At 41.5% G+C, this 16812-nt stretch overlaps 1 protein-coding gene across 1 annotated transcript in view; it reads right to left on the reverse strand.

Annotated features, from left to right (window-relative positions):
- Positions 1 to 16812, reverse strand: part of med13a (mediator complex subunit 13a) — a 91543-nt gene that overhangs the window by 58301 nt on the left and 16430 nt on the right. The window contains exon 4 of the mRNA XM_059351653.1: positions 8410 to 8578. Within this exon, the coding sequence (XP_059207636.1) occupies positions 8410 to 8578 (169 nt within the window). The remainder of the gene's footprint in view (positions 1 to 8409; positions 8579 to 16812) is intronic.

The raw sequence follows: 16812 nt of genomic DNA on the forward strand, positions 1-16812 counted from the left end.
TGCAAGCAGTATTTTTAACGTTGGGTTAACAACACATTCATGGCAACAGGTAGACAATATTTAAAAAATGTATTTTATGCAGTATAGCGCAGTAATAATAACCATAAATCATAAAAAAAAAGAAAAAGCGGTTATTATTTTACAGAAATTGGAATCAGCTGGATTTCCACAAAAAATGTCACATGACTGTTCAACACATGTCAGCTGAGTGATTTGTGGCTTTCCAGTTGCACTGAGGAGCAATTTAATGATTATTATTGGATATGGCTGGTGAAAATAGGCAAATTTATTACCATCATTATTATTAATTTATTGTCAATATGCATTATTAAATTAGACACAAAATATAAAGTAATTTTAATTAAATATTTCTATTTTAAAACTTAATATGATTACTGTTACGAAATGTGTCACACATGATCCAGTCACATGCGTTTTTTACAGTTTCTGTATAATAAATTTAACTTTTTTAATAGAAAACATGCTTTTCAAATCCACTGCTGGGTTTTGGGGTTCAGATGATTGATGAAACTGGATCAATCAGCTGAGCCGTTTGAAACCACAAAGCTCAATGCATTCTCCATCACTCCTTATATTGCATTTCATGTTAGACTTTAATTCTTTAAACAAAGTGAGTTGTTTAGGCTGATAGTTTCACAGTGTTGTCTAAACAATGAGTATAAACCTAAAGACAGGATTACCAATCCTGGTCTCAGGATTATGTCTTCTGCAACCCTCAAAGTGTCTTCAGGACTCCTATTAGCCTAAACAGTTAACCTCAACTGAAAGCGAAATTTGGCTGCCACACATTTGCTTGGACTAACTTAATTTCAAGGTTTCTCTGGAGTTTCCCATTCCCTTTGACGAGGTTCCTGTAGATCTGTAAATACAAAGCTGTCGCCTTGTAGGTTACAGAGCTGAGGTGAAAGGTCTAATGCCATATAAGGGATTAGCTTCATATGTGGCCATCTGTCAGAACCTTTAGGTTAAAGACAGCACCATAGTAATCACAGTTACTTAGAAAAGGACAGTGAGAGAGAGAGAGGGGGAGACAGGGTGGGAGGGACGCCTGACGGATTAACTATGACGACTCCTTCAGACCTTCGCTTGGCCCCAACTCTGCCATAGCCTCTGGTCACATAGGAAGATGGGAGGAATGGGAGGAATGCAGGCTGCAGTGTCTGAGGAGGCAGGAGGGTGTGAAGAGCAGGAGAGGGAGCAGAGGAAACGTAAGGACACAGGATTCCCTCCGTGAACGCTGAAACGTGTCCCTGCTGCCACCCTTGAGTTCCACCGCTGACACAATGTGGGTTTCCTCAATGCCACAACACATAAAAAGACGATGACGCCTGTTAACTTCAGTAATGAGAGATAAATTCTTTGATCTCTCAGGGCCTCTCGCTGGCATTAGAAGAAATGAGGCAGGCATTCAGGAGCGGAAATTGGAGGAAAAATATTATAACAAGGTGCTGAGAGTTTTCCTGATGGTCTCTTGTTTCTTCACACTACGTGAAACATTGCGAGCGTTTTGTTCACCGTGCATACCGTTATGAGATACGCCAATGTCATATTGACTTCGGTAAATCATACTTCTCATCCAATTGGAAATGCAATATGCTGTTCGCCAAGCCATAATCCATCTTTGTCAACTGACTGATACCATTTTTTTAAACAAATGGTTTACTTATTTCCATCAGATAGTAACTTAATGGATGAGAATGGTTTTACCAGTGCAGTCAATATAAATACTATGATTTGCCTTGAGGCTGACATGGGGGCATGTTGTTAAAATAAGTATACTGGCAGATAGCTATAAACTGTAGGGTATTTGTAAGCTTGGTGATGCAAAAGACTCCGCTTTAAATTGCAACACTAAAGTGGTGCGAAAAGAAATGGGCTATTAATCCATCCATTATCCTCAACCGCTTATCCAAACTCAGGTCTTTGGGGGCTGGAGCTGATCCCAGCTGACACTGGGTGAGAGGCGGGGTACACTCTGGACAGGTCGCCAGACCACGCTCTCATTCACTCCTAGGGGCAATTAAGAGTCACCAATTAAACCTAAGTGCATGTTTTTGGACTGTGGGAGGAAGCCGGAGGACCCAGAGAGAAACCACGCTGACCCCGGGAGAACATGCAAACTCCACACAGAAGAGCCGCAGGTTGAACCAGTGACCCTCTTGCTGTGAGGTAGTTGTCCACAACACCACCGTGTAGCCCATGGAGTGAATATTAATGTATACAATATAGGATTTTTTTTCGTTTAAATCTTGGGGGGATGCCCTGCTGTCAAAAAAAAATAAAAATCTGGGCATTTACAACATTTTGAGGGCCCTTTTAAATATAGTAAGTAGTGTAAAAGAAAATGCTGATTTTAATGTGAAATGAGCCCAGAGTGAAATGCATACATTAATCACAGCATTGGGCCAACATGGTTAAAGAAAACATATTGTGGCTATTATCAGTGCATTCATATGCAAGAGCACTGGTTGTGTGAGTGTGTGTTACAGTGAGAAATATGAAATAAATGAAAATAAAATGATTGCTTAATTTAGGATTAGGATTTTTTTGTCCCTTGATAACAGGTTTTAGGGGCACACTGAAATTTTTTGGAACAGTTTTGCCCCTTGCAAAAATTTCTGAAGCAGAATGTAGACTTTATAAGGAAATGACCCATACCAATCAAAACACACTGGCATTTTCCTTTAAGAGCCATATTTATCTGGTGCACAGGATCTCTCTAGCAACATGATATGTCCAGAGCGCCGGGTCACATGGTCCCACAGTCCAGTCTCCCTGGAGTTCCTGCTGCTAGAGAGACTGATGAAGTATAGGGAAGACCAGGGGTGGGGGGGCGAGTGTTGGGGGTGAGGTATGTAGGAGAGGTCCCGAGTTGTCCTGTACCTCTATATCAGCAGCATTAGTCCTCATGCACGCTAAATATTATATATGCCGACACAGTCTTGTGCCTTACACCAATAATCCCAATGAAAAGCTTGTGTGCCAACTCCTCGAATGCCCTCTGTGTGGACTGGCTCGCATGCCGATTGTTGACGAGCATGTTTGTGTGGCCGTCTCCCTGTGTGTTTGTGTTGTGCTGGGAGCAGGGAGGGGATAAATTTAGCGCTTTAGCCCCAGACTGGAGGCAGTGGCCCTTTATCCTGCACTGTCCTACTTAACAGAGTGCTGCTCTCTGCTTCCGCCTGCCACAGCGCACCAGGACTCACACATTCACCTCCCAACGTCGGGCAAAACAATAGAAGAAGAATGTGCTCAGCCACATAACACACAGTCATGCAGAAAAATGCAGACAGCCGCATGTGTTTGTGCAGGCATGTTTGTTTTTGTATAACTATGGTTTGCATACATTCATTATTATTCCATCTTGTAATATGAGCTGCTGCACACTGGCCTCATTTCATAACAGCTTGATTTGTTAATGATGCTTTCAGTCACACAACAACAGCTAAATGCACATCTGACTACACATATTTAAATACAGCCGAGTAGTAATCTAACACTCCTGATTGCCGCGCGGTTGGAATACATTGCAAGTCCTTTAATAAAGAGTGCATATAAAGCAGATAAAAAGAAATGATATTCCTTTTGTCCTGATCAAATTGAAACATCAAAGCAGGCCGGATTTAATGTTGCTCTGAATTTTGGTAATGCAGCCAATTAGGAGCAAGTCAACGAGTTAGTCTGCCTTAAGCTGACCAATAGAGCACGAGCATCCCGCTTCACCTTGGAAACACACGATCCCATGGTGCATTTCCCTGCTGCCATGACAACCAAGAGGAGCTCTCCCTTGCTTGTTCCCTCACCCCCTCCTTCCTCCCTTTCTTCCCTTGTGTTCTCTCCCGCTCACTCTCTCTCTCTTTTCCTGAAGCCAGTCTACCTAGCAGCACAAGGTTCACAGAAACAACCAGGCTGCACAACTTGGAGCCGCCTGTACTCCAGACAAAGAGATTTACTGTCAGCTGTATCAACACATACTGCTGCATTTGCACTTCGCATTAAAAAACAAAAGGCTTTAAACAAATCAATGTGTATTGATTTGGTCTTAAAAATATATTAAAAACAGTTCATTTGTTTTCAATATTTCTATTTAACTTTAATCTTGACAGATTTCCCTTGCTTGCAGAAATGGGAAATTATGGCTGAAAAAAGACAGGAGGCACTAATAGAGGTTATCACTATCAAAGATTCTGACGACTCCGTTTGCTGCCTCCTGCTTACTAAACACATCAGGCTAAAATGAGAAAGAAGGAGGGAGGGAGGGAGGGAGGGAGGAAGGAAGAGAGAGAGAGATGATGTAAGCATTTCAACACAGGCTGAGGTCTGAGGTTGAGGTTATGAACACTGTCAGCTGGCCACAGCCTCCACCAACTGGAGACTTTGGATGATGCAGAGGAGTTCTCTGATGATCAGAGGGGAAGCCAGTGTTTCCCATAAGCAGATTTGATTTCAGCGTCCCACACAAAAACATCTTTCTTTTAGTGTTTATTGTTTCTAGCTTTGGAAAGTCCAAAGCATCCGACTGATGACTGACAATGACAAGTGTGCCTCGAGGGAGCGTTCACGTAGAACTGCAGACAGAAAATTAATCTGCAGCCATTCTGATAATCAATGAGTGCTGCCTGCAACCGACAATTATTTTCATAAGCTGCCAATTACTGTTTCACTTAATTGATTAATTGTTTGGACTGTAAAATATCAGAAATCACAATTACCTAGAGCCCAAGGTGGTGATCAAATGTTTTGTTTTGTGCAAGCAGCTTTCAAAAAGCCTGAAAAAGTAAATTTAGTACTATAACGTTTTAAATAATAAAAGCAATTAATTAATAGATTTTAAGATGTTTTGTTATGCTTTAAAAAAATTATTTCATGACCAAAAAAATTGATTTAAGATTTTTTTTTGTTGTCGCATGTGCATGTAAATACTGTTTGTTTTCCTTGCTGCGGATCTCTTTGTGATTTTAAAGAAGAGGAAACAGTAACTAGCGCCTGACCTACTTCTAAATGAAAGGTGAGCGAGGTGCTTTGGAGAGATAGATGAGGTGACAGCAAACAGGGTTAACTAACCACCTTTAATGTGTGTTTCTATATTCCCGCTGGAAAACATGACAGGCGTGAAACAATGTGCAGTCAAGTCCAGTTTCATGGTAATATTAGCAGGACATTTTTAATCCCATTCCCTATGGAATCAAGCAAGTCACTGAGAATGATGTAAGATATGAGTGCTGTCATAACAAGCATTGTTATACCACCCATGTGGAGGAAGTCTCCCTAAGGGTGAACCACCAGTTCAGTTCAGTACTGGCATTACTGGTCAGACAAACTCCATGTTGACAAGACGCATAGAAGGTAGAGCAGCTCTGGATCACATTGCAAGCATAAGAGTGAGGGATCCATCACTGTGTACTTTGTCACACAGAAACAAAAACCAATATTATTTTGGGCGATTTAATAATTCCAAATACCACAGAGCTACATCAATAACGGCTCAGGAAATGTTTCGCTGTCAGACCAGCTGGTCTGGACGCAGCAGCCACATAAAAAAAGAAAACACAAAAAGGGTCTTGTAAATTTCCGTCACAGTTTTGTGGTGCTTTGTTCGTCGAAATCCCAGCGTGGCTGGAGCACGGCGGAACACACCAAAGGGAGAGGAAAAACATCCTTGACGACAACTAAGATTCAGGGTGGTTGCACCACTATTTATAACCTGCCCAGTCTGCTCCGTGACAGCAGAGGGGGATGAAGGGAAGGGGAGAGCGAGCGAGTGAGCGAGTGAGAGAGAGAGTGAGAGGAGAGAGAGAGGGAGAACCAGACACACAGACAGAGGGTGGCCTGTGAATTCCGGAGCAGAGGAAAAGACCATTGTTTTGTTTTTTTCCCTTGACTGGGGCCCTCTGTGATCAGTGCGCTGGGTAAAGAGGTAATAGAGCTAAAAACAAGCAATGAATATAGCTGAAAAGAGAAGTGGCTTGTTCTTTGGTGGTATTTTGTCTATCCTTTTGTCTATTATTCTGCCACTTAAGTGAAAATCTATCACACTTGTCCTGACAGATAAGAGTCATTGTCTACAGATGCAGTGCCCTGAAAGAGTCTGCATTAAAGCTGGTAACTCTGCTCTGCCTCCCCTCACTGGGGTGATGATAAAGACGAGCTGACAGCAGATAGCAGAGTTCTGGCCATTTCTATCCTGGACGGGGCAACTGGCCTGCAAACAAACACACACACACACACGTGTCTCTGTGCACACACAAGATTATGTTACTGCGTGGGCCCCGGCGGTCACCTGACTGGGGAGTCTGGCAACAACACCAAAATAACTCCAAAAACAATAACCCACTGACACATGCACACACATAATAGAGCTGGTAGACTTTAGAGGCTGCTATCTGCTCCTCTGCCCTGCAGGTGTTACACATGCAGGCATAAGACCTGTCACAACTCACACAGCATTATAAAAACCAAATATTGAAAAAAAAGCTACCAAACAATAGCTGTGTATTAAACGCGGGGACGAGTAGGGGAGTTTGCGGGAGTGCGGAGTAAAAAACTGCTACGGTCATTTTCTTCTCACTACCCGCGTTTCCGTCTCTTATCAATAAACCCAGACACCAAGGGCAAGAAATCCAGCTCAGCAGATAGCAAAGAGGAGCTGGAGGATGTCTCCGTTGTACACAAACACACTCAGAGCGGGAGAGAGGCAGATAGGAGACAGACAGTGCTGGCACAACAGCACATCTTTCAGTCATTTCTAAAACTCTCATATCATCTGTAATGTAGTGTACAATGCAGGGATGTCCTGCGCCGATCCGCAGAATCAAGACTGGGGCCAATCCAGACAGTCTTTTTGATGAATCAATGTCAGACACAGCCTGCTCCATTTGATTCTTTGTTTGCTTGCCCTGGGTACAGCAGCTGTCAAAAGTGCCCAATTGCTCTCCATTAAAAAACTAACGCTAAGCAACCTGCTAGCAAGTGACCCGCAAGTTAACTGTTGGGCACACAAAACAAATAAACAGCAGCCGGCAGTTTTTAACTAATAATATGGTGATGTGCAAGCAAGCTGTGCCCCCGAGGGTATAAAAGTACGTTTTGCATATATTTGAGCAGTATTCTGCAGGTGAGCTACACCTCTAAACTCATACCGGAAAAATTATTGTGAACGTCAATATTTTGTTGATGCTAGATAAAGAATTGCTGTAGAGCACCATATTAAATGAGCCAGCAATTAAAAAGCATGCTGATTATTTGGCTGCCATTCATTTCTTTACTAATTCTAATGGAGCACTTACTAGGCTAAGTGTGCACTGCATAGCTTAATGTTAAAGTCCCCCTCCAGACACATTTTAATGTATGTAAAAATACTCTGCTGTGATTACTATTTAATTAATATGGTTTTCCCACACAAATAGTAAGAAAAAACCTTGAGAGAGGACTGGAGAAACATTTATTCCTCCTCCCCAACTAAGAACTTGACCGGTGAGAGAGCGGTGCATGCTGGGCACAGCTTGAGGTCTGCAGACTGTGGTGGGACTATCATGTTCTAGTCCTTTTTTTTTTTTAACGTTAGCAGAAACGTCGGTGTGCCTCCAGACTCTGACTACTGATCGATGACTAGCAAAATATAAGAATGATAGTCAGCATATTTTATATTGTTTGTTAGCTTGTAACTGGCAGTGGCTGTAAAACATCTAATTATATCTTCAACGATGTTACAGTGTGTTTTCGCACTCTGAACTGAGGTTTACTTAACAGCTTTTGATTGGCTTTTTGAAGTAGTGGCGTGCCTAATCTAGCTTGCCCAGTGTACATTTGAAGCTCAGATTTTAGCAGGTGCATAGACATGTCTTCATCATAGACAATGGAGGAATGTAAAAACACCTCTCTAGTGACAAATCAGTGAGTCAGTATAGTCAAGGCCAGAAAAAGTACACAAAAAGACAAATTGAGACAAATGTGATAAACCAAAGGCTGAATACAATACAGTATCATAAGACACTTAAATCCAGATCTGAGGCAAATAAAACATGAGCGGGAATTCCCTGGTTCAATGTATGCTATTTCATATCTGCTGCTTTTCAGAGCATCCACATAAGCACATATTTTTCATCTTGCCAGTGGGAGCAGAACCCCTAACCCTAGAAGTGTGGTTCAATCGCCTACACACTGACCTCCGTATAAAAACTGAACCCTGTGTCTGTTGGAGCACGGCGCTCAGCCTGAGCTGCACCAGACCACAGCACAACATAACAACACCAGACATAATGTGCCTAAAAGGGCAACGCTAAGAACAAAATACACATTTCCAGAATGCAGGTGCACGTGCAGAACACTGCCAAAAAAAGAGGAGACACCGTGGAGAAGAACTCAGCAGAACAAGTGGTGCCAACGTACCTCTTGTTGATGGGCTTCTCATCCTTCTCGTAGGGTTTGACAAACCACTTGCCGATGCGAACGAAGCTGCGATTCATGAGGCAGCGCTCCAGCAAGTTGTGGATGGCTTTGAACAGCAGCGTGCGACACTCGTAGGAAAGCCCGTTCTCCCACAACCCATCATCCTCAGCTGGGGGAAAAAAAAATAAAGAAGAGAGACAGAAAAATGTGAGAGGAGTGGAAAGCTTTCAGAGTTTTGGTACCATTTTTACAAACCTGCAAGAACTCTCCAGGGCAAACAATGTCAATCTTGACAGCACAAAAACTCAATTTACAATTACAGTTAGAGTGGTGCATGCTGCTGCTGGCCGGGTAGAAGCATTGCATAAAGCTTCCTTACAAATCAGATGCCGCAGTCACTAATAGGGATATTCATCAGCATTTACAAGATTAAGTATGGGAGTACCAACTGTCATACCAAACATATTGTCACATTACATTGTATCAACAATATCAAGCTTGAAGTTGATTTTATTATATATATTATATTGATATTATATATCTTATTATATCTCTTATTCTTTTCTTCTTTAACATATAGCACTCCTTAGCAATGACAGTTAGCTCTTAAAGTTATGTACTTACTCGATTCCTATGGTCTATGTCTAGTACCATCAGGTTGAATGCACTTATTGTAAGTCGCTTTGGACAAAAGCGTCTGCTAAATGACGTGTAATGTAATGTAAAAAAGTTAAATATATTCTATTTTATCACCCAGTGTTACCTTGTTTAAGTTTCACTGTTAAAAGTCTGAGAAGTCCAACAACTCCACACAGATTTTTTTATGTTGTTGTTGTGGTTGACATCAACTGTGAGCACAGTTTCATAATGACAAGCTCACTGATTAAATTGACTCAATGAATACAGTCCTATCACATTATGTAACACCTTGCAACTTCCAGTCTAACAAACTTTCTAATAAGCATAAAGGTAGCTGTGAGCAATTAAGTTCCCAATAAAACACAGATAGCGTAGAAGAGGATGTTAGAACTGACAACAATCACTGAAGAAGAATTGTGAAACGGTGACCCTCTGACAACCCGATAAGTGTGACAAGACATTTTCAAGAACCTGCCAGATAACACCAGAAAACTTGATACAGAAAATGCACATTTCCTGGAATGCAAAACAGTTAGTTGTATCCAAAGTAACATCTGGGAAATGTATCACAAAAGATGGCAAAAGGAGAATGAAAATGCAAACAGGATAATTCTCACTGAGACAGAGGTTAAACAGAAACCTGCTGCTAACTGCTTTTAGACTGTGGAGGTTTCAGGTGCTTTCTGCTGCTGTGCACATTGACTTTTGATACCTGGGTTTAGGAGTTTACAAACACACACAGTCACAGTTCAATAGCATCCCGGTTTTGTTTTTCGGTACAGCGGGGAAAACCAAAATTCTGTTCATTTTATTTTCAAATTAGCGTGCTCAAACTTTTACAAATGGCCAAAAAGTATCGTAGAAATACACCCAAAGCAAAAGATATGTACAAAAGATCTATGTGCACACATAGGAACATTATATTACAGCTCATACACCATACATAAATACCATGTTCTCTACAAAACTGATCATGGCAACATATCCGCTTTGTGTAACAATACGTCTCCAGCTGTCATTTCCAGCCCTGATTTTCTACCCGCCAAAAGTTTTTGAACTTCCCAAAGAAAAGTACCAGATCAGGAGCAAATTATTTGAGCAAGCTTCTTGGATTTGCCAGGCAAACATGCCCATGCGAGGTACCATTAACCCCTGTTTGTTAAGGCCCCATCAATAGCCTATCCTGACTGAGCGTGTGAAGGCAATGCCCCACCTCAACCAACCAGGCTGCTATGCAGGGTGTGTCACCTGCAGTGAACCTGGTGCCAATGACAATCAAAGCATTAAAGCATGACTGCAAGATAAGCTTTGTTGACAGCTTGAACAAAATATCCTGTCTCATGTCTGGTTTTATGCAGTTCTGCAATCGATATCCTCGGCTGTTGCAAATGAGATGAAATGTTTGACGTAACTGCAGAAACCAAGACAATGATACCAGATCTTGGGTGTGCTGTTGGTGATACTCAATTCATGCCCAATGTACTGGAAAAAGTGATGCTTTCTAACAGGGAGTGATTTGTGAAGGTCTTCCCTGGTTATCTCAGCCTGTATAACATGAAAGAGAAGCCAAACTAGCACGCTTTGGCTAACAGACAGAAAGTGACACACTGCCAACACTCCACACCTGCAAATAGTTAGACTGTAATTAAACTGTGTTAGGCTCACAGGACTGTAATTATTTGGTTCATATGGCGCACCGAACCGAAACGAGTCACATACCAATCGGGGCGTCCTGTACCAAGCTGTTCAGGATGCAAAAAATGTACCGTTACACCAAGACCAGAGTTGCTTTCAGAATCACATTCTGCGCTGGCCTGAATGCTGCTCTAATCTCATTAACAGCCACTGCTCACATCATACAGCACTTAAGCTCCTTTCAGTCAAGTCTCCAGCAAACATCTCCCCAAGTGTGCCGCCTCTGCCTGAGCACAGACGAAATAAATACCGGGTGTGACCCACCCTTCATGTCAGCTTGGCATGCACCAGGGAGGCCCGGGCCAGCCCAGAAGCAAGTTAATCAAAATCTATTGAATTATTAAGTGAATCCATTGCTTGCTGTTGCAACACAGAGGTAGATAAAGATATTTTAAATGTAGACAATTCCAAAGCTATCAAAAAAAGGAAATTACATTGATTTCCTTCCTTAAACAAGAGAGACACCACGGGCCCTGTGCCAGCCCAGCAGGTCTGAAAAGCTTGTTTCAGGAGACGCTTAGAGCTTTTCTGCTGTCACTGCTTTTTTGTATGGATATAAATATAAACATCTGCAGGGAAAATCTAGTGTCAATTCTAATTTTAAGGGGGAAACAAGGTATCCTCCACCGCCAAATCCACTTCCAAATGCCACAGCTCTACTAGACTCGGAGAGTTCAGCTAGCCTTTAAAACATTACATCCAACCAAGGGAAAACAACCTCAGGCTAGCTGCCAAGTAGAGAGGGCTACGTGCCCGCTGATTTTGAGAGCAACAAACTAATTCATCAGGTGCACACACATCTTGAGGGATAAGATCAGGAACACAGAAAAGCAGGGCAAAGGCAGGAAAAAGGAAGGAAAACAGCAATTTCCCCATTAAAAATGAACAGCAACTGCAGAATAAAATTGAATCAACAACAATATGAAGCCATTTAACTTTCTAGTAAATGTGGATGTAGTATGTGAGAGTATGCATGGCTTCAAGAATGCCTTTTCCACCACCGAGTCTGCTTTGAGTGATTTGGCAGCTGGTCTGGCCATCCTGAGAGACATGGCAGGCAAGAGGGCAAAAAGTCAACAAGAAAAGAAAGAAGGACCACTGAGGCACTGACAGCAGATTAAGAGAAAGGACAGGGAAAAAAGAAAACAAAATGGGATTTAGGCCAAACTGCTGGCTGAAGAGGCAGATCAGTGTGACTGATAACGCTTGAAAGACAGGGGAAAATGAGGAGAGCAGCAGGACTCAAATCTATGCAGAGAGACATTAACCCAGCTTGCATTTTTGCAGTTAAACCTTCAATCCTACTTCTGTGGATGATGACTCTTCTGTTAAACTGGCAGAAATCTCCCTACACCTACTTTGACATCAACTGACATGGCGATCCCATCTGCCAAAAACACATCTGCCCCGTGCTGCCTCCTCCTCCTCCTCCTCCTCCTTCTCCTTCTCCTCTCTGTCACTTGTTCCTCCTCGGTCTCTCCCTGGAGCGTCGAGCAGCTCTAAAACAGGCGTCTGGTTTACATCAAGTGTCTCTAACGACTTCACGTTCATCATGCAACGCCCGCTGCAACACTCCCTTCTTCAGACAGACGCCGAGACGAAAAAAAAGGTTGCAGTTCAAGTCCATGCAATTACAATGTAAACAATGTGACACTCACTCACTATAAATGGCAATGCAATTTCTTAAAAATCCAAATTTCAGGGCAGGTGTGACAGGACTTGGCTTTAGGGCTAAAGCAAAAGTCATTATTTTACATTCAAACCTATTTTTTTACTTCTTCCTACCCCCTTTCGAGCTTGCAGAAAGTTCCTGTTTTTTCATTTTTTTTTGCTTTTTTGTCTTGTTTTTTATTTATTCATCTATTAATATTTAAACTTGTTTTTTTTATTGCTTGCATGTTCTATTGATGTTTGATCAATCAATCAATCAATCAATCAATCAATATATTGAGGTTTCTTTTTGAATGAAGTTCAAACAAAATGCAAAATTGAAATAAAGTGATTTGTATTTCTCTACATACATTGTTGGTATAAAAGTAATGAGTTCTTGAAGAAGCGCCAAGAAATTGCAGATACCTAATGTGGTCTTTTTTGTAAGAACTGAAGTAATTCAATAGAATAGAATAGATTTTTGTTGCAGTTATATAAATGTAATTTATGGTGCTGTTAAACTGCTGCTAGACTGCAATTTTTCAGCGGCGAGCTTTTTTTAACCATGGTGACAATGTTGTTTTTGAAAGAATAAATGTGAACAAATATGGATGAAACAGAATATTTCATTACATAAAAACAGATTGTGAATTGACAATCGTTTTTCAATTAATTTGGACTTTATCGTGCTCCGGAATAATTGAAAATGTTAGCTCACACGAGTTGGAAACAGTCTGACACAGCCACCGCCGCTGGAATCTAATTCTACAAATATTATAATACTGATAATAATATTAGGGAAGAAAAAAAAGCTGTGCAGCATTCGAATGTTGATTGATGATTTGAATACCAACATTATGAATGAAGCTTCAAACTATTCTGAACAGCCCTACTTGGCTGTGACATTTTTATTGGATGAATCCCGATGACGGATGTCTCTGGACTCCACCTGCCACAGCGGCAGGGTAACAACTCTAGAACGGGTTCAGGAGGGATTATAAAAGACGTGTCAAAACATTTAATCACTTCCCCGATCATGTTTTTATTTTTCTTGGTTGCACCCGTCTTCTCAGGTCCTTGAGAGAAACCCACTATAGAAGCCTCAACTCCAAATCCACTAAGAATTATTTTCATTATCGACAAATCTGCCAATTTCTTTCTTTATTCATCAATAAAACTGTCAGTAAAATGTCAGAAAATTGTGACAAATCCCCCTGACAATTTCTTAGAACCGTATGTATGGTTTTATCTCTCCAACAGCCCAAAATAAAACATTCAGTTTATAGAGAAGCATCAAGTCCTCACATCTGGAATCATCAAATGTTCTGACTGAAACGATTACTTAGAGCAGTAGTTGCAGATTCACTTTCAGTCTGCTAATCGTTTCAGCTCTAGTTAAAAGTGTACATTAAGGTTAACATTATCCAAACTGTCGTGTGCATCAGTAAATGTGCACTTTGCAGAGCTGCCTTCAGTTTCTATTCTCATCATGTGCTCTTAACTGCTCTTGTGTGCACATTCAGTTTTAAAGTGTAGTCAATGTTTAGAATTTACACTTAAAAAGGTGCCCATGAGGGTTTAAAAATATATCTTCTTAATCTGTGACCCAAAAATCCAAGCTTGGTGACAGATCTGTGAGTGCACATGTGATGGGAGGGTGGGACGTTGTGGTCAGTGCACGGGGCGAAAAGATGAGTGGCCTCATTTAGACAAAGATTTATGAGCTCAGCTGACGGTTGGGACACTTTCATGTCGCTGCCTCCTGTGTAGCAGGCCCAGATGAGCTGACCTTTATAAGAGCTCTTAAGCGGGTGCAAAGCGGCTCTATTAAGAAAACTCACATCCACCTTAGCAAGGAAACACCTTTTGACATGAATGCAAAACACCTTTCCTTTATCTTTTTAGATACAATGCAGAGCCAGAACTCTGCTTATCCTGAAACAAAGTCTTATCATCAAATGGCACATGGGTGTTTCTGGGGTTCATAGAAACTAGCAAGAAAGTTATGAAATTTAGCAAAGGCTAAGGAAAAATACATTTGAGCCCCCCCTCCCAGTTGCTCGTCTGTGTATAAGCAATTAGAGCAGCAGTCGGTCATTAAACAGCAAGATTAATGCCTTGTGATCGACTGTGCTCAGGGGGATTCTACCAAGCCTGGCCAGAAGGTTTTCTCCTCTCCTCCACTTCCTCCTTATCTGCAAGGAGAGAGAGAGAGAGAGAGAGAGAAAGAGAGAGAGAGAACCAGTGGTGCTCTGTAAAAGCTCCATTACTAATTAATGAATATTTCTTGAGCAGAGAGGGAAAAGAGAGATATATAGAGAGAGAAGAGAGGGAGACTGCACCCATGGGCCAGAGCTGCATGCATGGTCGAGTCCCCGCGCTGTGCCAGTCAATGGAGATCTATCAGAGGGAGCGCGAGAGGGAGATGGAGCAGGAGGAAAAGAGGAAAGCGGAGGGTGGTTCACAGGCAGGAGATTAGCCCTGGAAAATTGATCCCCAAGCACAAAAGCCATCGGCCTCCTCTACTTTTTTCTCTTAGGAGTCTGGGTTTATCTATTCATCATTCTCTGCGTTGCACACTGAAGTTAAGAACCACCTTTGAAGAGAAAAAAAAAAAAAGAGAGAAAACGCCACAAATCCAGAGCCAAGGTTAACCACATGTATCACTGACTAATTATCCATCTATGTCCTCTCTGTGACCACAGCCACACCAACAAACCTTCACTATAACTGAGTAATTCCAGTGTTTGGTAGAGATCAAAATAAAATAAGAATTTACTATTTGCTGACATGAATAAAAGAGAAAATACAGCTTTTGAAGTATTAACAGAATGTCTAAATGTCATTCCAGAAATAAATGTTTTCTCTCCCAATTATGCATCATTCTTAATTAGTTTTAGCCGTAGCCAGGACTTTATGGCCCGACACTTGACTGTCCAGTTCATCGCCTCCGGACACTCTTTGTCCGTGTTTTAGCTACAGTGTCGAGATTTCAAAATTCGGTTGGTCTCGCCCAGGCTGTCCAAGTAAATAACATTTGGAAATTCTAAAGAGTGAGTGGCATTTCTCCTTTCTGAATCCTTGCCCGGGGCATCCACTGGGCTGCAGTGTATACAATGGGCCTTAAATCATCGTGGGACTGAATCTGTATCACATTCATTTTTGTTTGTCATCACTCCTGTCACTACACAAGAGAGCAAATATGCCATTACGATCTTTAAAATAGGATTGCAAGCGCAGAGTCACACAACCACATAACTGATAGCCTGACATGTTCCTGTGAGAACATAACTCTGTGATAGACAAATATATGAACCCACATTTTCATACTGTCAAGTCAAAGATTAACCCGTAAAATCCACAGGCAAGTTTCTCGATGCTGACAAGTGGGGAATAGTAGATACTAGATCTTATGGGCAAGCCCCATGAAACAAAGCAAGAGTGGCTGCACGGCAGCAGCGCCAATCAAATAAACACAATTTAATACATCTGGTGTTTTAAAATCACAGCTGTTAAACAAAGAGTATTACAATTACTTATTCTCTGCCATGCATAACACATCAGCAAGTAGAGCTGGGCAGTATCACTATATAAATCACATTATTGCATCAGCATGCCACTAAACTATTCATATCAGCCTGTTGACTCGTTTTAAAAGGGTACTGGTCAACAACTTTGCACTGCACTAAACTGATCCCAAGTCAGGACGAGCTGCATTTTGGTGCCAACATCACAGCAGTGTAAAAGACGGGACTGATCAAAACTGTGGCTTCTCTTTAAAAAAAAAAACAGGCAGAATGTAATGCATGGGGGTAAGCTGCAAGTGAGGTTGCACATAAAATCCAAACAAACATTAAAGGCGTCAATCTGAAAGACTGTACAGTGAATGATGTCATGCTAAGTGTGTCTTCAGCCAATACCAGTAGAACCTAACGAGCATGTGCAGAACCAAGGACAACAACTATATTGTTGGCGATAAAGGGAGTGTCACAGAACAGCACTTGTGAGCTGCATCCCTCTTGCCATTAAGGTAATCACAGTTAAATAAAATTAAAATGTGATTATGGAATTGAAACTAAGCGGAACCACAATCGACAAGAAGAATCAGAATGATTTTTTTTTTAAAACGATACACAACTCTACTGATGATCAATGAAAGCTTGTGACACAGAAGGTGTAAAGCTGCCACAATACTGCAACTGCCTGCTGGATAGTTAAATAATTCAAACCCCCCTCAACTCCTTTCACTTCACCTTTGAGAGTGGCCATTTGGAACAGCTAAAAACACTTTTGATTTCTGACGTGGGCATACACCATGTCGTAAAAACTCATTTAGCATCTGACCCTAAGGGTACCAAAATGCCATTAACTTGGTTTCGTCCATGCTGTTTTGCTCATCTTTTACTCCTCACCTTAACT

This window comes from Centropristis striata, chromosome 15 (assembly GCF_030273125.1).
Source record: "Centropristis striata isolate RG_2023a ecotype Rhode Island chromosome 15, C.striata_1.0, whole genome shotgun sequence".
In the NCBI taxonomy this organism is placed as follows: domain Eukaryota; kingdom Metazoa; phylum Chordata; class Actinopteri; order Perciformes; family Serranidae; genus Centropristis; species Centropristis striata.